The sequence below is a fragment of the Polistes dominula genome, unplaced genomic scaffold (assembly GCF_049000335.1).
Source record: "Polistes dominula isolate Pdom_NZ unplaced genomic scaffold, Pdom_raw_medaka contig_32, whole genome shotgun sequence".
NCBI lineage: Eukaryota > Metazoa > Arthropoda > Insecta > Hymenoptera > Vespidae > Polistes > Polistes dominula.
The window spans coordinates 2681718-2696399 of NW_028300880.1; the positions used below are offsets into that span (position 1 = coordinate 2681718).

The window sequence follows — 14682 nt, forward strand, 5'->3', positions numbered from 1 at the left end:
AAAAGCAACGAGAAGGAGACCCCATGAACTTAGATTCATCAAGAACTGTTGTTAGAATCTATTCTTGTCGTCTGAATTCTTTTTAACTCACCACGAGACACTATTACTGACAATGTCAACTGAAAGTATCATCCTACATAATTGTACGTTAAACGATCTTTAATAGTACTATAATAAAATTATAGTTTCTTACACTTTGATCTTGAATAACAATTGTATTCAATTCTCATATTATCTTTTCATTTATAATTTATCTTATCTTAAAAAATAAATCATATAAAACAAAAATATAAATGTCGTTGTCTACACTTATGTAAATTCATAAATTTTATATTTCTATAAAATAAAAAAAAATAAAATAAAAAAAAAAGAAATAATCTAGAAATGAATTAATTTGAAATTGAATTGAAAAGTTTTTTTCTACATTAAAATTATTTTAATATTATTTTTTTATATATAAAATAATTAATATATAATATATAATTAATAATAATTTTGTTCGTATCAAAGTATAGTCTATCAATTCGTAAATAATTTTTTTTCCTAACATAAATTTAATTAAATAAATAAAAAATTCATTCAATCATTCCATTTAGAAAACCACACTGCAAATTAATTGAATAATATTAAAATTATATTAATAAAATCATCAAACAATAATTTTATTTCTTATCAAAGTGTAGTCTCAATCATTTGATAAATACTTTTTCTTACCTATTATAAATTGAATTAATAAATAAAACAAATTCTATTTGATTTAATCAAATAGAAAATTGGATTTTTTTTTTTTTTTAATTAGAATTTAATTACAATTGTTTTATTTGAAATCACACTAAGCAAATTAGGAATGTTGGCTAGGATCCCGATCAAGATTTAAATTATCTTATCCTGACTTTGGCCTTTCGATAGTACGTACTACGGCATCCTAAATCGAATACTTTAGTCAACCCTCTCTCTTTCTCCCTTCCCTTACCATATACACACACATACACCCTTTTTACTTCCCCTCTGCTTAAATCGTTCGTTGAAATTAAACGAACTGAATTTATTTTCACTACTTGAGGTCAAGGCACGATTATTTAAACCAATCGATACAAAACAAAAAAATATAAATCATAATAAGTATTGTACTTTTTCAATCAATCTGAATAATAATAAAAAAAATAATTGTTTATAAATAATTAATAAAGAATTGATAAAACATTCGTACGCACAATCAAATTTCTTCAAGATGAGGAAAATGAACGAAGTATTTTGAAATTAAAATAGTAATCAAATTAAAAGATAGTTTCTATGATAAAATTGATTGATAATTAATGTTAATATTAATTGAATTTTTATATAAATAAATATTTACAAATTGTATTATTAAAATCATCTAACTATTATAGAGGAGTGTCAAAATTGTTGGAGAATGATGAATTTTTGAGTAATCGATAGTTTGATCAGAGAAAAATACATTAATAAATTTAATTAATAAATTTTGTTAATATTTTATTATTTAATTATATATGCCCATAATTATGAATTATGAAAGTGATTTAATCATAAGTCATATCATATCTTTTGTTTGGAAATATTTAAATAATTACATTTAAATATTAAATAAATTTTATATTAAATATTTTGTTTGACAGTATTTCTAAATTTTAAATAAATCATTCTATATAATATTTATATTTATTCTATATTATATATTTTATTTGTGGAAATATTTCTAAATTTTAAATAAATTATTTTATTTATATATAATATTTATTCTATATTATATATTTTATATTAAATTCTATATTAAATATTTTATTTGTGGAAATATTTCTAAATTTTAAATAAATTATGTTATATAATACAATTTAAATAATTAATGTAATTTAAATAATTACATTTAAACACTAAATAAATTCTATATGAATATTGAAATAACAATCACACTATTTTATGATTCATTTTTGACAAATATTATAATTTATAATATGAATTTCAGCGTGCATTGAATTAATTTAATATAAAATAATAGTGTAATATGAAATAATTATTAAACTAATTTTTATTTTTATAAATTCAAACATAATTCACATTTACATAAATTAATTCAATTTATTATCATACATTGTGAATTTATTTAATTTCAAGTTATGTATGGTATTCATTATAATTATTTCAATAATTAATAAATTCATTTCTTCTTTTTTTGTTTAAATTTTGACTAAAACCACTTTCATATTTCTAGTCACACATATACATATATATATACGTATACTAATTAATTAAATTTATTATCATGGCATAATACCCTCTAACATAAATAGGATCATAATAATAAGTGTATAAGCTTATCTTTAAGAAGCTCATATACCAAAGTATCTCACGTTACGTGTGTTGCGTTCCAGTGGTAATGAGAGGGAAAGGAAAATAGAAAGATGAGGTTTGTAAGAGAGGGAGAAAAAGAAAAGAGAAGAAGAAAACGTGAAAGAAAAAAAGCTAAAGAGTGGGAGAAGAAAATATTCGCGTGGGTGGTGGTGATAGTTCGATTTCTCTGATCGATCTATCGATTTGAGTTTATCATAAATGCTGGTAAAATCTTCTTTAAAAGCTCGAATTCATATAATTGAATTTTAATTATGATTAATGATATTATTAATTATAAATAAATTATAAACAATGTTCTCTTAGAATGAATGAAGAAGAATTAAATGAAAAATAAATGATGAGACTATTGAACGATAACTATTAATAGATTTGTAATCATTTTGAAATGTAAGGATAATGATAAATGAAATGATGATAATATAATGATTGTGTTAAAAGGATGTACATATATGGAATTGTTTTTTTTTTTTTTTATTTTTTTTTATTTCTGTGACGAATTATACTTAATCATTCGATTACGTTTATGCCTAAGAATTTTTACTATTTTTCTTGTTTTGATTATTTATTTACACAAAATCTACGTGGAAAATGTATTCTGTTAAAGTTAATTTATTTTGGTTTTTTTTTTTTTTGGAAAAAGAAAAATAAAAGAAAAATAATTTCGTGCACGAGTTATGATTAGTATGATAAAAAAAAACACACGTCACATCAAGGTTGTTATAGAAATTAACTCAATTAATGTGTGTTAAAACGTTAATTAAAATGATTATTATCAACAACAATAATTTAAATGAAATTAATTGTACAAATTTATTCGGAGATTTAATTTTTCAATGATTTAAAATTAAAGTAAAATATTCAATGAATTATATCAATTGAATAAAAAATGAAACAAACTATGAAATGAATTGTACAAAATATTCGGAGATTTAAATTCAACATTTTAAATGAAATTAAAACATGAAATGAATTATACAAATCATTTAGAAATTTTAACTCAAAAATTTATATGAAATTAATTTATACAGAAATGAAACAAACTATGAACACTATAAATTAAACACAGATATTAAATAAAAAAAAAAACATGAACCACGAGTCTTCTTAAATAATGACCAAAAAAAAAAAGAGAAGTGTAAATGAATAAAAAAAAATAATAAAAAATGATTGGTCTGGGTCCAAAGTAAAAAAAAAAAAAAAAAAAAAGAAAACGAGCTTTTCATAGAAAATTTTCCAGCAAATCTCGCATGCTCAAAAACATCATCATCCACCACCTACCATGAGACTCGATGAACATAGCCCAGCAACCCCAAAAACCAGTTTGAGTGTTGCTGGATTTTTGTTCTTCGAGTACGTCAACAATCTCTTCAACAATTTCCACACCCCTTTCTTCCTCCTCATCCTCCTCCTCATCCTCCATTTCCACCCTTACCACCACCTCCTCATCTTCCTCTACGACAACAACCATTTGATTTTGTTCCTCATTATTCATTTCCTCATCTTGTTCCTCATTCACCACCACCATCAAATCATTCAGCACAATTTGATTTTGTTCTAAATCATTTGCAACACTTTTATTATTCCCGCAAAGTGTATAAAACGTATCGGTTGAGTATCCGTTTCCGTTCTGACCTTTGAACTTGCTAAGACTCTCCTCGTAGCCATGTTGAGACCTTTGTTCACGGTGATGCTCGGCAACTGTGTCAGCTGGGTCAAAACCCAACCTTTCCTTGTAGTAAGCTTGAGTAGACATCTTGTTTTTTTATTTTTTTTTTTTATTTTATCATTCACTTTCCCAGCCCCCCCCCTTTGGACACCACTCCAACACTTTTTAGATTTTTCTTGGATTTTTTTTATGGTTTTTTATTTTTTTGATTAAAAAAAAAAAACCACCCGTTAAGTGGGCATCTTTGAACACCGTGAATTTTTTCCACCACTTTGTTGTGTTGTTAATTTTTTATTTTTTTTGTTTTGTTTTGTTTTGTTTATTTAGTTTGTTTGTAGACACACTTTTTAACACTTTGTGATTATATGCACTTTTGGGTTTAAAATGTTTGATGTGTTTGTTTGTTTATTTGGATTTTGTTCTTTTTTGTTTGTTTGTGTGTGTGTTTTTTTAGGTTTATCAGATTTTGATTTTATTTATTTATTTTTTTTTTTATTAAAATCTTCTCGTTCGATTATGTTCGTTCGTTCGATCGAAGGACACCACCGTCTAAAATTTTATGAAGGTAAGGATTTTTGTTTGATTTTAATTTAATATTGTTAAAGTTTAAACTTTTAATTATGATTAATACCAATCGTTTATCATCTCTCTTTTGATTACTTTAATTTAAAACAAAATAAAAATATGTATATGTATATCTGAAACTATAATTTAAAGAATGGGTTGGGTTATAAGTTTCTATCAAATGTAAGCCAATTTTAAAAACAAGGCCACGTGCAAGGAACGAAGGGCGAAGGACTGCACCCTAATCTCACCCTACCCTACTCTACCCTACCCTGGTTTTACAAACCGATCGATAATTCTTCCTTTAAAATTTAAAGATATGCACGTAAGATAAAAAAAAAGTCATGGTCAGTGGATCACAATGAAAAAAAAAAAAAAAAAAAAAATTGAAAATTAAAAACATGAGAAATTTCGTGTGAGAGATGTAGTTTGAATTAAATTAAATGAAATTAACGATTAGAAAAAATTTTAACAAATATAATATTAACGAATTACTTATTTGAAGAATAAATTTAATTGAGAAAAAATAAAAAAAAATAAAATTGTAAATAATAATCATTACCGATCTTTAATCTCAAAAATTTGAATTAAATTAAATATAAATTAAATTAACAATCCAAAATAATTTCAACAAACATTATATTAAAATAATCACCTCTATGAATAACAAATTTAATTTGAAAATAAAAAACAAATCCCAAAATAATTATAAATAAAAATCGTTACCGATCTTCAATCTCAGAAATTTGAATTAAATTAAATATAAATTAAATATCAATTAAACTAACTATCCTAAATAATTTCAACAAATATTATATTAAAATAATCACCTCTGTGAATAATAAATTTAATTTAAAAATAAAAAACAAATCCCCAAAAAATTATAAATAAAAATTGTTACCGATCTTTAATCTCAGAAATTTGAATTAAATTAAATATAAATTAAATTAAAAATCCAAAATAATTTCAACAAAAATTATATTAAAATAATCATCTGTGTGAATAACAAATCTAATTTAAAAATAAAAAACAAATCCCCAACAAAATTATAAATAAAAATCGTTACCGATCATCGATCAACAGTTCAAATCAAATTAAATAAAAATTAAATATAAAATCCCAAATAATTTCAACGAGTACAATACAATAATCACCTGTATAAATAACAAACCTAATTTCAAACAAAAAAAAATCCCCCAAAAACTATAAATAAAAATCGTAATCGATCAACGATCAATTTCCGATTTATCGAAATGAAATAAAACGAGATAAGCTCGTGTTAAGTAAATAAACGAAACACAAAATTTAATGATGAAGAAAAAAGAAAAAAAGAAATGAAGAAACAAACTGTTAAGTATAAAAATACACAGGACGATCCGTACTAGAGACGCGTGTACACGAGACTGAAGTAAGTTTTGAACAACCGATCTTGTGGGATCGGTAGTTGTTGTTACCCACCAACCAAAGTGAACTAAGCGTGTGCGCTCACGCTCACGCGCATATGTTGTATCCCCCCATATGGTAATCGTGAATCGACATACAAACACATACACATACGACACTGGTTTTAAACAAGTATTACGTGGGTGTCGTGTCCTTTGAAAACGACCCACGGTAATCGATTCCTATCACAGTAATATCGATTCCCAATATTAAAAAATTACATTTCAATCTTTCCTATATAAGTCATCAAATGTCCCTAGACAAAATTACTAAATTAATATTCAATTTCTATATATCTATCCTATATATTTCATTTCTATTTCTTTTGATCATCGATCAAATCTCTATCATTGGATAATATTTTATTGAAAAATTAATTAGACACCTTTTTTTTTTTTTAATTACTGTATTTTTTTTCTTCTAGAAAATTATATCACTAGGTGCAGTGTTGTGAAATTTCTAACCAATTATTTGACACAGGGAACACATTGAATGTTGTTGAACTTTGAAATGAATTTAAATAAATAATAGAAAAATTTAAAGAAAAATTTGTTGACAAAACAGAATAATAATTATATTAATTAATAAAATATATATATAATTATAAACGAATTATCTGACACAATGAATACACTGAACGTGTGTTCGAACTTTGTTGAACTTTGAAATGAATTTAAATAAACAAAAAAAAAATATTGAAAGAAAAATTAATAGAAAAAAATAACAATTATATTGTACAATAAATTAAAAAATATAATAAAATAAAATAAAATATAATTATATAATAAAGAAATAATGAATTGTAATTAAATTAAGATTTGATCCACTTTACGAGTTATGATCAACTGTAAAGGGTTTCAATATGAATATTCATATAAATAAATACAAAAAAATCTGTGTGATGTAAAAATGAACGTTGATCGACCTGTCGATCTCGTGAAACAACTTTAGTGGGCGAGATTATCGAGTATGGGTTACGTCACATTTGGTTCCGGACCGTAGAATATTCAACAACAACAACACACAACCACGACAAAGTGTTATACAGTGATTGATTCAACACATATGCCACCTGTTAAAACTTCCTACGTAAAACGAGAGTTGCTAAGGATAACTACTAACCATAAATAAGCTAGGTAAGTATTACTTTTGTAAAAAATAATAATAAAAAAAAAAAAAAAATAAAAAAAACAACGACTTATCAGTGCATAACGAATAGTGAACGCCGATTTTATTTATAGACAATTTTGCAAGGTGTGTTATAAAAAATACATTTATATATATATATTTTTTAATAATAATAAAAATTAATTTTTTAACAATATTATTTATTTTTTAATATTTTTTTCAGGGGAATAGATCAAACCATTTTGCATATTATTTTATTATATTAATTATATAATAAAATATTATTATATAATATTAATATATTATTTATTATATTAATATATACATATTATTTTATTTAAAAAATTATTATACACCTTTTTTTTAATTATAGTATTTTTTTTTTAACTTAGAAATTATATTACTATTAATATATATTTATTTAATTTTAATTAATAATTTTTTAAATTATTAATTTAATTAAAAATTTTATTTGATGAAAAATTAAATCTTATTTAATATATAAATATATAATTAAATATATAAATTTGATTTGATGATATGTATATTATTAAAAATTATTTTATATTATATTATTACATTGTATTGTATTTTAATTAATAATATTAGTTATATATATATATATATATATATATATATATATGTATATAATTATTTATTCATAAATATCTTTCTAATTCTATCATTGACAAACCCACTTTTTTTTTTTTTTTAAGGAAACGATGATAACATTTTCAATTTGAAATGATTAATTTAATTCGATGAATTTAATCTGATGATTTAATCTACGAAATTATCTGTGACTTGTTCATTGATGAAATACAAAAAAAAAAAAAAATTAGAAAAAAATCATTATCATCATCATCATCATCGTTAGAAGATTCTACCTACTCATCGAATTTACAAACCACAAAAAAAAATGAAATTTTTTCTCAATCAATTATCAGACTTGTTCGATGAGAATAAAAAAAAAAAAGTAAAACAAAAAATGATTAACTGATTGAACTGATAAATTTCTTCACACTCTCCACCCTCACTTTTACACCTACCTTCCTTTCAAAAAAAAAAAAAAATTGCAATCAATTAGAGTGATGTGTTGTAAGAAAAACTAAGAATCAGTTGATTAACTTCATTGGTGTCACAATTTCCTAAAAAGATGCATCAACCAAATAAGAAAGTTCATAATTTTGTTCGTAAAAGAGTGAGAACCACTAACTACCAACCACCATTACCATCACTATTACTATCATCATCATCACCATGGGAGAGGAATATTTCCTATGAATCCGAAACGAAATCCATTCCGTGTCTTTATAAGTCCATTCATGAAGAGCGAACACAAGGTGAGTCATATCTTCGTGCAGTGTGTTAGTCATGCTCGATAAAGAACGTGTTATAAACAAGTACTATGCTTTTATCTTTTATCCTTTTTTATTTTCTTATATAATTTTACGATAAAGGAATATTATTTATTTTATCCCCGTTCCACCAAATGGTCTGATTTTTAAATGGTCTAACAAACAAAAGAAAATGTATTTATATTTAAAAAAAAATTAAAAATGATATATTTGAGAATAATATAAATCTAAAAATTCTATTCGATGGAAAATTAAATATTGATATATATATATATATATATATATTATATATATTATATTATATATAATTTTATTTTTTATTTTTATTATTAAATTTATTTCTTATTATTTATATATTATTATATTTTATATTTTATTAAATTTTATTTATGTGTGTGTTTATATATTTATTTTATATATATAAAATATATATATATTATTATAGATTATTTTATTTTATTTATTATATTATATTATATTATTATAAAATTTGATATATATATATAAAAATTTTATTTTTTATTATTATTAATAAATTTATTTCTTATTATTTATATATTATTATATTTTATATTTTATTAAATTTTATTTATGTGTGTGTTTATATATTTATTTATATATATATATATATATATATATATATATATATATATATATATCTTATTACAAATTATTTTATTTTATATTACATTATTATATATTATATTATATATAATTTAATTATATATAATATAATATATAATATAATATTAATATAATAAATGATTAATAAATAAAAGTGTGTATTTTAAATTGTCAATCCTACCTAATTAAAAAAGTTTATATAAGTATCCTTAAATATATATATTTTTAAAGTATATAAACTAAAATGTATAAAATTGAAATGAATTTAATTCGATCTAAAGAATTATATTTGTTTGTTTCTTTTTTTATTGTTTTTTAGGATTGTAGTTTAGTTTTCGAGTAGAAAGAGCGAAAGTAGGACGGTTCAATAATAACGAGTACGAAACTACATACACACATACACAAGTATTACATATAGATATATTATATATATATATATTGGTGAATGTGTGTGCAAGAATGAGATCCAAGTTGAAACGAAGCGAGAATAATAATCTCAGTATTACGATCGAGACTTTCTCGGTAAGTTTACGTAATCTTTAATCGAACGAAGATCGACTTGCACACGGTTGACGATAATTTTTTTTTTTTTTTTTATTATTATTTTTAAATTTTGTTTATATGTATGTATATATTTAAAGAGAAAATAATTGTAGAGTTGAGTATTTGATTAAGTATGAGTAAAAATATGATCGTGACGTAAACTTTCCAAATGATTCTTTGCATTTCCTAGTACTGTGAACCGGAAGTTTTAGTAATCTCCCCGTTACCGCAAGATAAACGTCATCACTATTATATTCTTTCAGATTTCCTTCTTTTTTTTTTTCTATTTAGGACTATTTTAAGAATTTGTAACATTATTGTTTAACATCCAAAAATTATTTAGCAAGTATATGGATAAAATTGTGTATACAAAACACTTTGTAATAAAATTTATTATTATTAATAATATATAAAATTTTTAAAATATTTTTTACTTGATTAGAATCTATCAAAGTGTACAAATAATATCAGAAAATATTTTAATCTCATTTGAAAATATTTAAAAATATTTAAAATAAAATTAAACCAAGTATAACCTACGTTACACGTGAGTACTAAAAAGCAACAAATGTACAATCCTATGATTTAAATAATAAAACATTTTCCCCAGTTGATTAGAATCTATCATAGTATGTAAATAATATTTAAAAATATTTTAATCTCATTTGAAAATATCTAAAAATATTTAAAATAAAATAAACCAAATATATAACTTATGTTACATGTGAGTACAAAAAGCAACAAATGTACAACCCTATGATTTAAATAATAAAACATTTTCCCCAGTTGATTAGAATCTATCATAGTATGTAAATAATATTTAAAAATATTTTAATCTTATTTGGAAATATTCAAAAATATTTAAAATAAAATTAAACCAAGTATAACTTACGTTACAGGTGAGTACTAAAAAGCAACAAATGTACAATCCTATGATTTAAATAATAAAACATTTTCCCTACTTGTTTAGAATCTATCAAAATGTGCTTATAATATTAAAAAATATTTGAATCTCATTGTCACTTGAAAATATTAAAAAATATTTAAAATAAAATAAACCAAGTATATAACTTATGTTACATGTGAGTACAAAAAGTAACAAATGTACAATCCTATGATTTAAATAATAAAACATTTTCCCTACTTGTTTAGAATCTATCAAAGTGTGCAAATAATATTACAAAATATTTGAATCTCATTGTCATTTGAAAATATTAAAAAATATTTAAAATAAAATAAACCAAGTATATAACTTACGTTACATGTGAGTACAAAAAGCAACAAATGTACAATCCTATGATTTAAATAATAAAACATTTTCCCCACTTGATTAGAATCTATCATAGTATGTAAATAATATTTAAAAATATTTTAATCTTATTTGGAAATATTCAAAAATATTAAAAAAAAAAATAAACCAAGTATAACTTACGTTACACGTACAAACGTTTGTACGTAAATTTACAAACCTATGATTTAAATAACAAAACATTTTCCCCACGTGATTAGAATCTATTAAAGTGTGCAAATAATATCAGGAAATATTTGAATCTCATTGTCATTTGAAAATATTAAAAAAAAAAAAAAAATAAACCAAATATATAACCTACGTTACACGTGAGTACTGAAAAGCAACAAATGTTCAACCCTATGATTTAAATAATATGCATAATTAAAAAAAAAAAAAAAAGGAGAAAACCTTCTAAGGTAGTTAGGAAACTAGGAAGCTCGTGTAGATGCATGTAGATGCATAATATAGGAAAGGAAGAAAAGATCATCGAGAAGGATTTCGAAACGTGGCATACCTAACGGTATGTCTCGAAGGTGGAGGTTAAACTAAAGTGCCAGGAGAGAACAACGTTTGCCTTAGAACAAGAATCTCTCTTGACTATCATTCAAGAATTTTCACGTCCTTGCAAAATTTCGATCAAACACATTTCATCAAACATCAATTCATCAAATTGAATGAATGAATTCATTTTTATTTTCATTTTTATTTAATTTCAATAAAATGAATTCATCAAAAAACTTTAACAAAAATCCAAACTTATCTTACATATTTCAATTCTAATCAAAAACACATTAACAATATTTAATTATATTATTATAATCAATTGTATCATATTAAAATTAATATCCAAATTTTAATTATTAATATTGTAAAATTATTTAAAAAAAAAAAAAAAAAAATACGAGGATTGATAATAAATAATTTGATCTTTCAATCGTTGATCAAAATATTACAAAAGTGTATCCAACAATTTAATAAATTATTTAATTATTATTATTACAAATTATTTGAAATAAAATTTATATAATTATAATAATAATAATAATAATAATAATTTAGTCAATTTTATTTTCTAATAAATATTAATACTTTTACACATAAATAAAATTATATTCTAATTTAATACAAAAAAAATAATTCACTATACTAATTACACAAAAAAACATTTAATAAAAATATATTGTGTTTTGTTAAATGTGAGTAAATCAAATATGATTTAATGTATAGGGTATAGTCATTGAAAATTTACGAAGACACTTATGAACATATTACAACAACAAAAAATCAAGAAAATATTCGTGAGAAAGTAAAGAAGGTGGGGGGGCAGGGGGCAGGGGGCAGGGGAGGGGTAGTGGGTAGAGAGTTGTATCAAAGTGTACACGGATATTGCAAATAAATTAACTTGCTAGTGGGAAACTAAGGATTAAACAATCTACAAACTTAAGATATAATCCTTGAAAATGTCACATAAAGGCTTGCGACAGTATTTTAACGGCGCAAAGATCAAAGCTGACAAAACCAACAGTAAGCATAGTCATTTCACCGACATTCAAAGTCCTCCCTTTCCTTCCAGGAGGACCGGAAAGAGAAAGGAAATATTCAAGAGGAAAACAGAAACAGAACAAAGAGTGTAGAAAGAGAAATTATTACTTACACTCACACTCTCATTCTCTATTTCTATCTATGTTGCGTGTATGTGTGTATGTGTGTGATTAGTTTAAGATTGTCGTCAATAATTTGTAAACGTTAAAACTGAAATTTATTAATGTTATTTAAGATAATATAGATTTTCATTTTATTTAATGATGTTATTTATGTGTTAATTGTAAAATGTATTATTTTATAATAAATTATTATTTTTATTTATACTGAAAATATTATTCAATTTAATTTGATATATTTCTATGTAATAAATGTAAAACTTGTTATTATAACAAATTATAATTGTTATTCGTTATATGAAGCAATATTAATTATCAAAAATAATCTTCAATATTAACTATGATTGTTAAGAACAAAAATAGAAACAATAAGTAAGAATAAAAATGTAGTAGAAATTAAAGTAGACAAATTTAGTGTATGATAATTTGAAAGGATATTAAACTCTGAAACTACGAGATGCAATTAGAAACCAGTTCGAAGCTGAGAATATAGTAACAGCTTGAAATAGATAAATAGATTCATAGTTAAGTCAGAGACACACAGGGAGAAAGAGAAAAAAAATAAAAATAAAAGAAAGAGACAGACAGAGAAATAGAGAGAAAGGGTTAGAAAGAGAATGAGAACAAAAAGAACAAACAAAATTAACGAGAAAGTAAATGAAAAGTTAGAATACTGTGTAGGTGAAACTAATACAAAGTTGAAGATGAAGTTGACAAATGTGACCAACAAAATGAGATGAAAAATGATGTTAAAAAGTGTGACGATGAAAATGAAGAAGAAAATGAAGTTGAAAAGTGTGAAGATGAAATTGAAGTTGAAAGGTGTGACGATGAAAATGAAAAGGAATATGAAATTGAAAGGTGTGAGGAAGAATATGAAGAAGAAAATGAAGAGAAATATGAAGTTGAAAAGTTTGAGGAAGAAAATATAAAGTTGAAAGGTGTGAAAAAGAAAATGTGTAGAAAGATGAAGTTGAAAGGTGTGAAGAAGAAAATGAGGAAGAAAATGAATAGGAAGATGAAGTTGAAAGGTGTGAGGATGAAAATGTGTAGGAAGATAAAGTTGAAAGGTGTGAGGATGAAAATGAGAAGGAAGATGAAGTTGAAAGGTGTGAAGAAGAAAATGAGTAGGAAGATGAAGCTGAAAGGTGTGAGGATGAAAATGAAAAGGAATATAAAATTGAAAGGTGTGAGGATGAAAATGTGTAGGAAGATGAAGTTGAAAGGTGTGAGAATAAAAATAAGGAAGAAGATGAAGTTGAAAGGTGTGAGGAAGAATATGAAGTTGCAAGATGTGAGTATGAAAATGAAGTTGAATGGGTGTAAAAAAAAAAGTTGAAGAGAAAGATGAGAAGAATGAAGTTAAGAAGTGTGAACAGCAACGTGAGCTAGAAAATGAAGTTGATGATTGTGAAGAGAAAGATGAAAAGAGAATGAAGAAGAAGAAGAAGAAGAAGAAGAAGAAGAAGAAGAAGAAGAAGAAGAAGAAGAAGAAGAAGGTGAAAGAAGATGAGAAGAATGAAGTTGAGGGATGCAAGTGAGTATGAGGTAAATGAAGAAGAAGAAGAAGAAGAAGAAGAAGAGAAGGTGGAGGAGGATGAGGAGGAGGAGGAAGGAGGGACTGAAGAAAGACATCTATCTATAGATCCTGGACAAGACGGAGTCGTCGAGAGTCTTCCGAGTGCCGCGAACTCGGCGACGCGGTGAGATGTGCACCAAGTTTCTTCTCTTTCTCCTTCTTCTTATTTTCTTGTTCCTTTTATTCTTATTCTTTTTCTTTCTACTCTCGCCTGCCGGAATTAGATGCGAATAGAAAATAGAATGTCTCTTGTGTATATATACATATGTACATATGTGCATGTTAGTGAGTGAGTGAGTGAGTGAATGTGTGTACGAAGTTGTACCCTAATACTCTTCCCCATACCCCACCCCTCAAGACGGAATACACGTCGAGACGCATCCTCTTTTCCCCCTTTCCTTTTACCTCACCCCATCACCCCCACTTCACCCCTCTTCTTCTACTCTTTCTCGTGA

At 24.0% G+C, this 14682-nt stretch overlaps 1 protein-coding gene across 1 annotated transcript in view; it reads right to left on the bottom strand.

Moving 5' to 3' along the window:
* Positions 1-14682, bottom strand: part of shot (dystonin-like protein short stop) — a 120220-nt gene that overhangs the window by 93137 nt on the left and 12401 nt on the right. The window contains 1 exon segment of the mRNA XM_089175266.1: positions 3649-4585. Within this exon segment, the coding sequence (XP_089031392.1) occupies positions 3649-4123 (475 nt within the window). The 5' untranslated portion in view covers positions 4124-4585.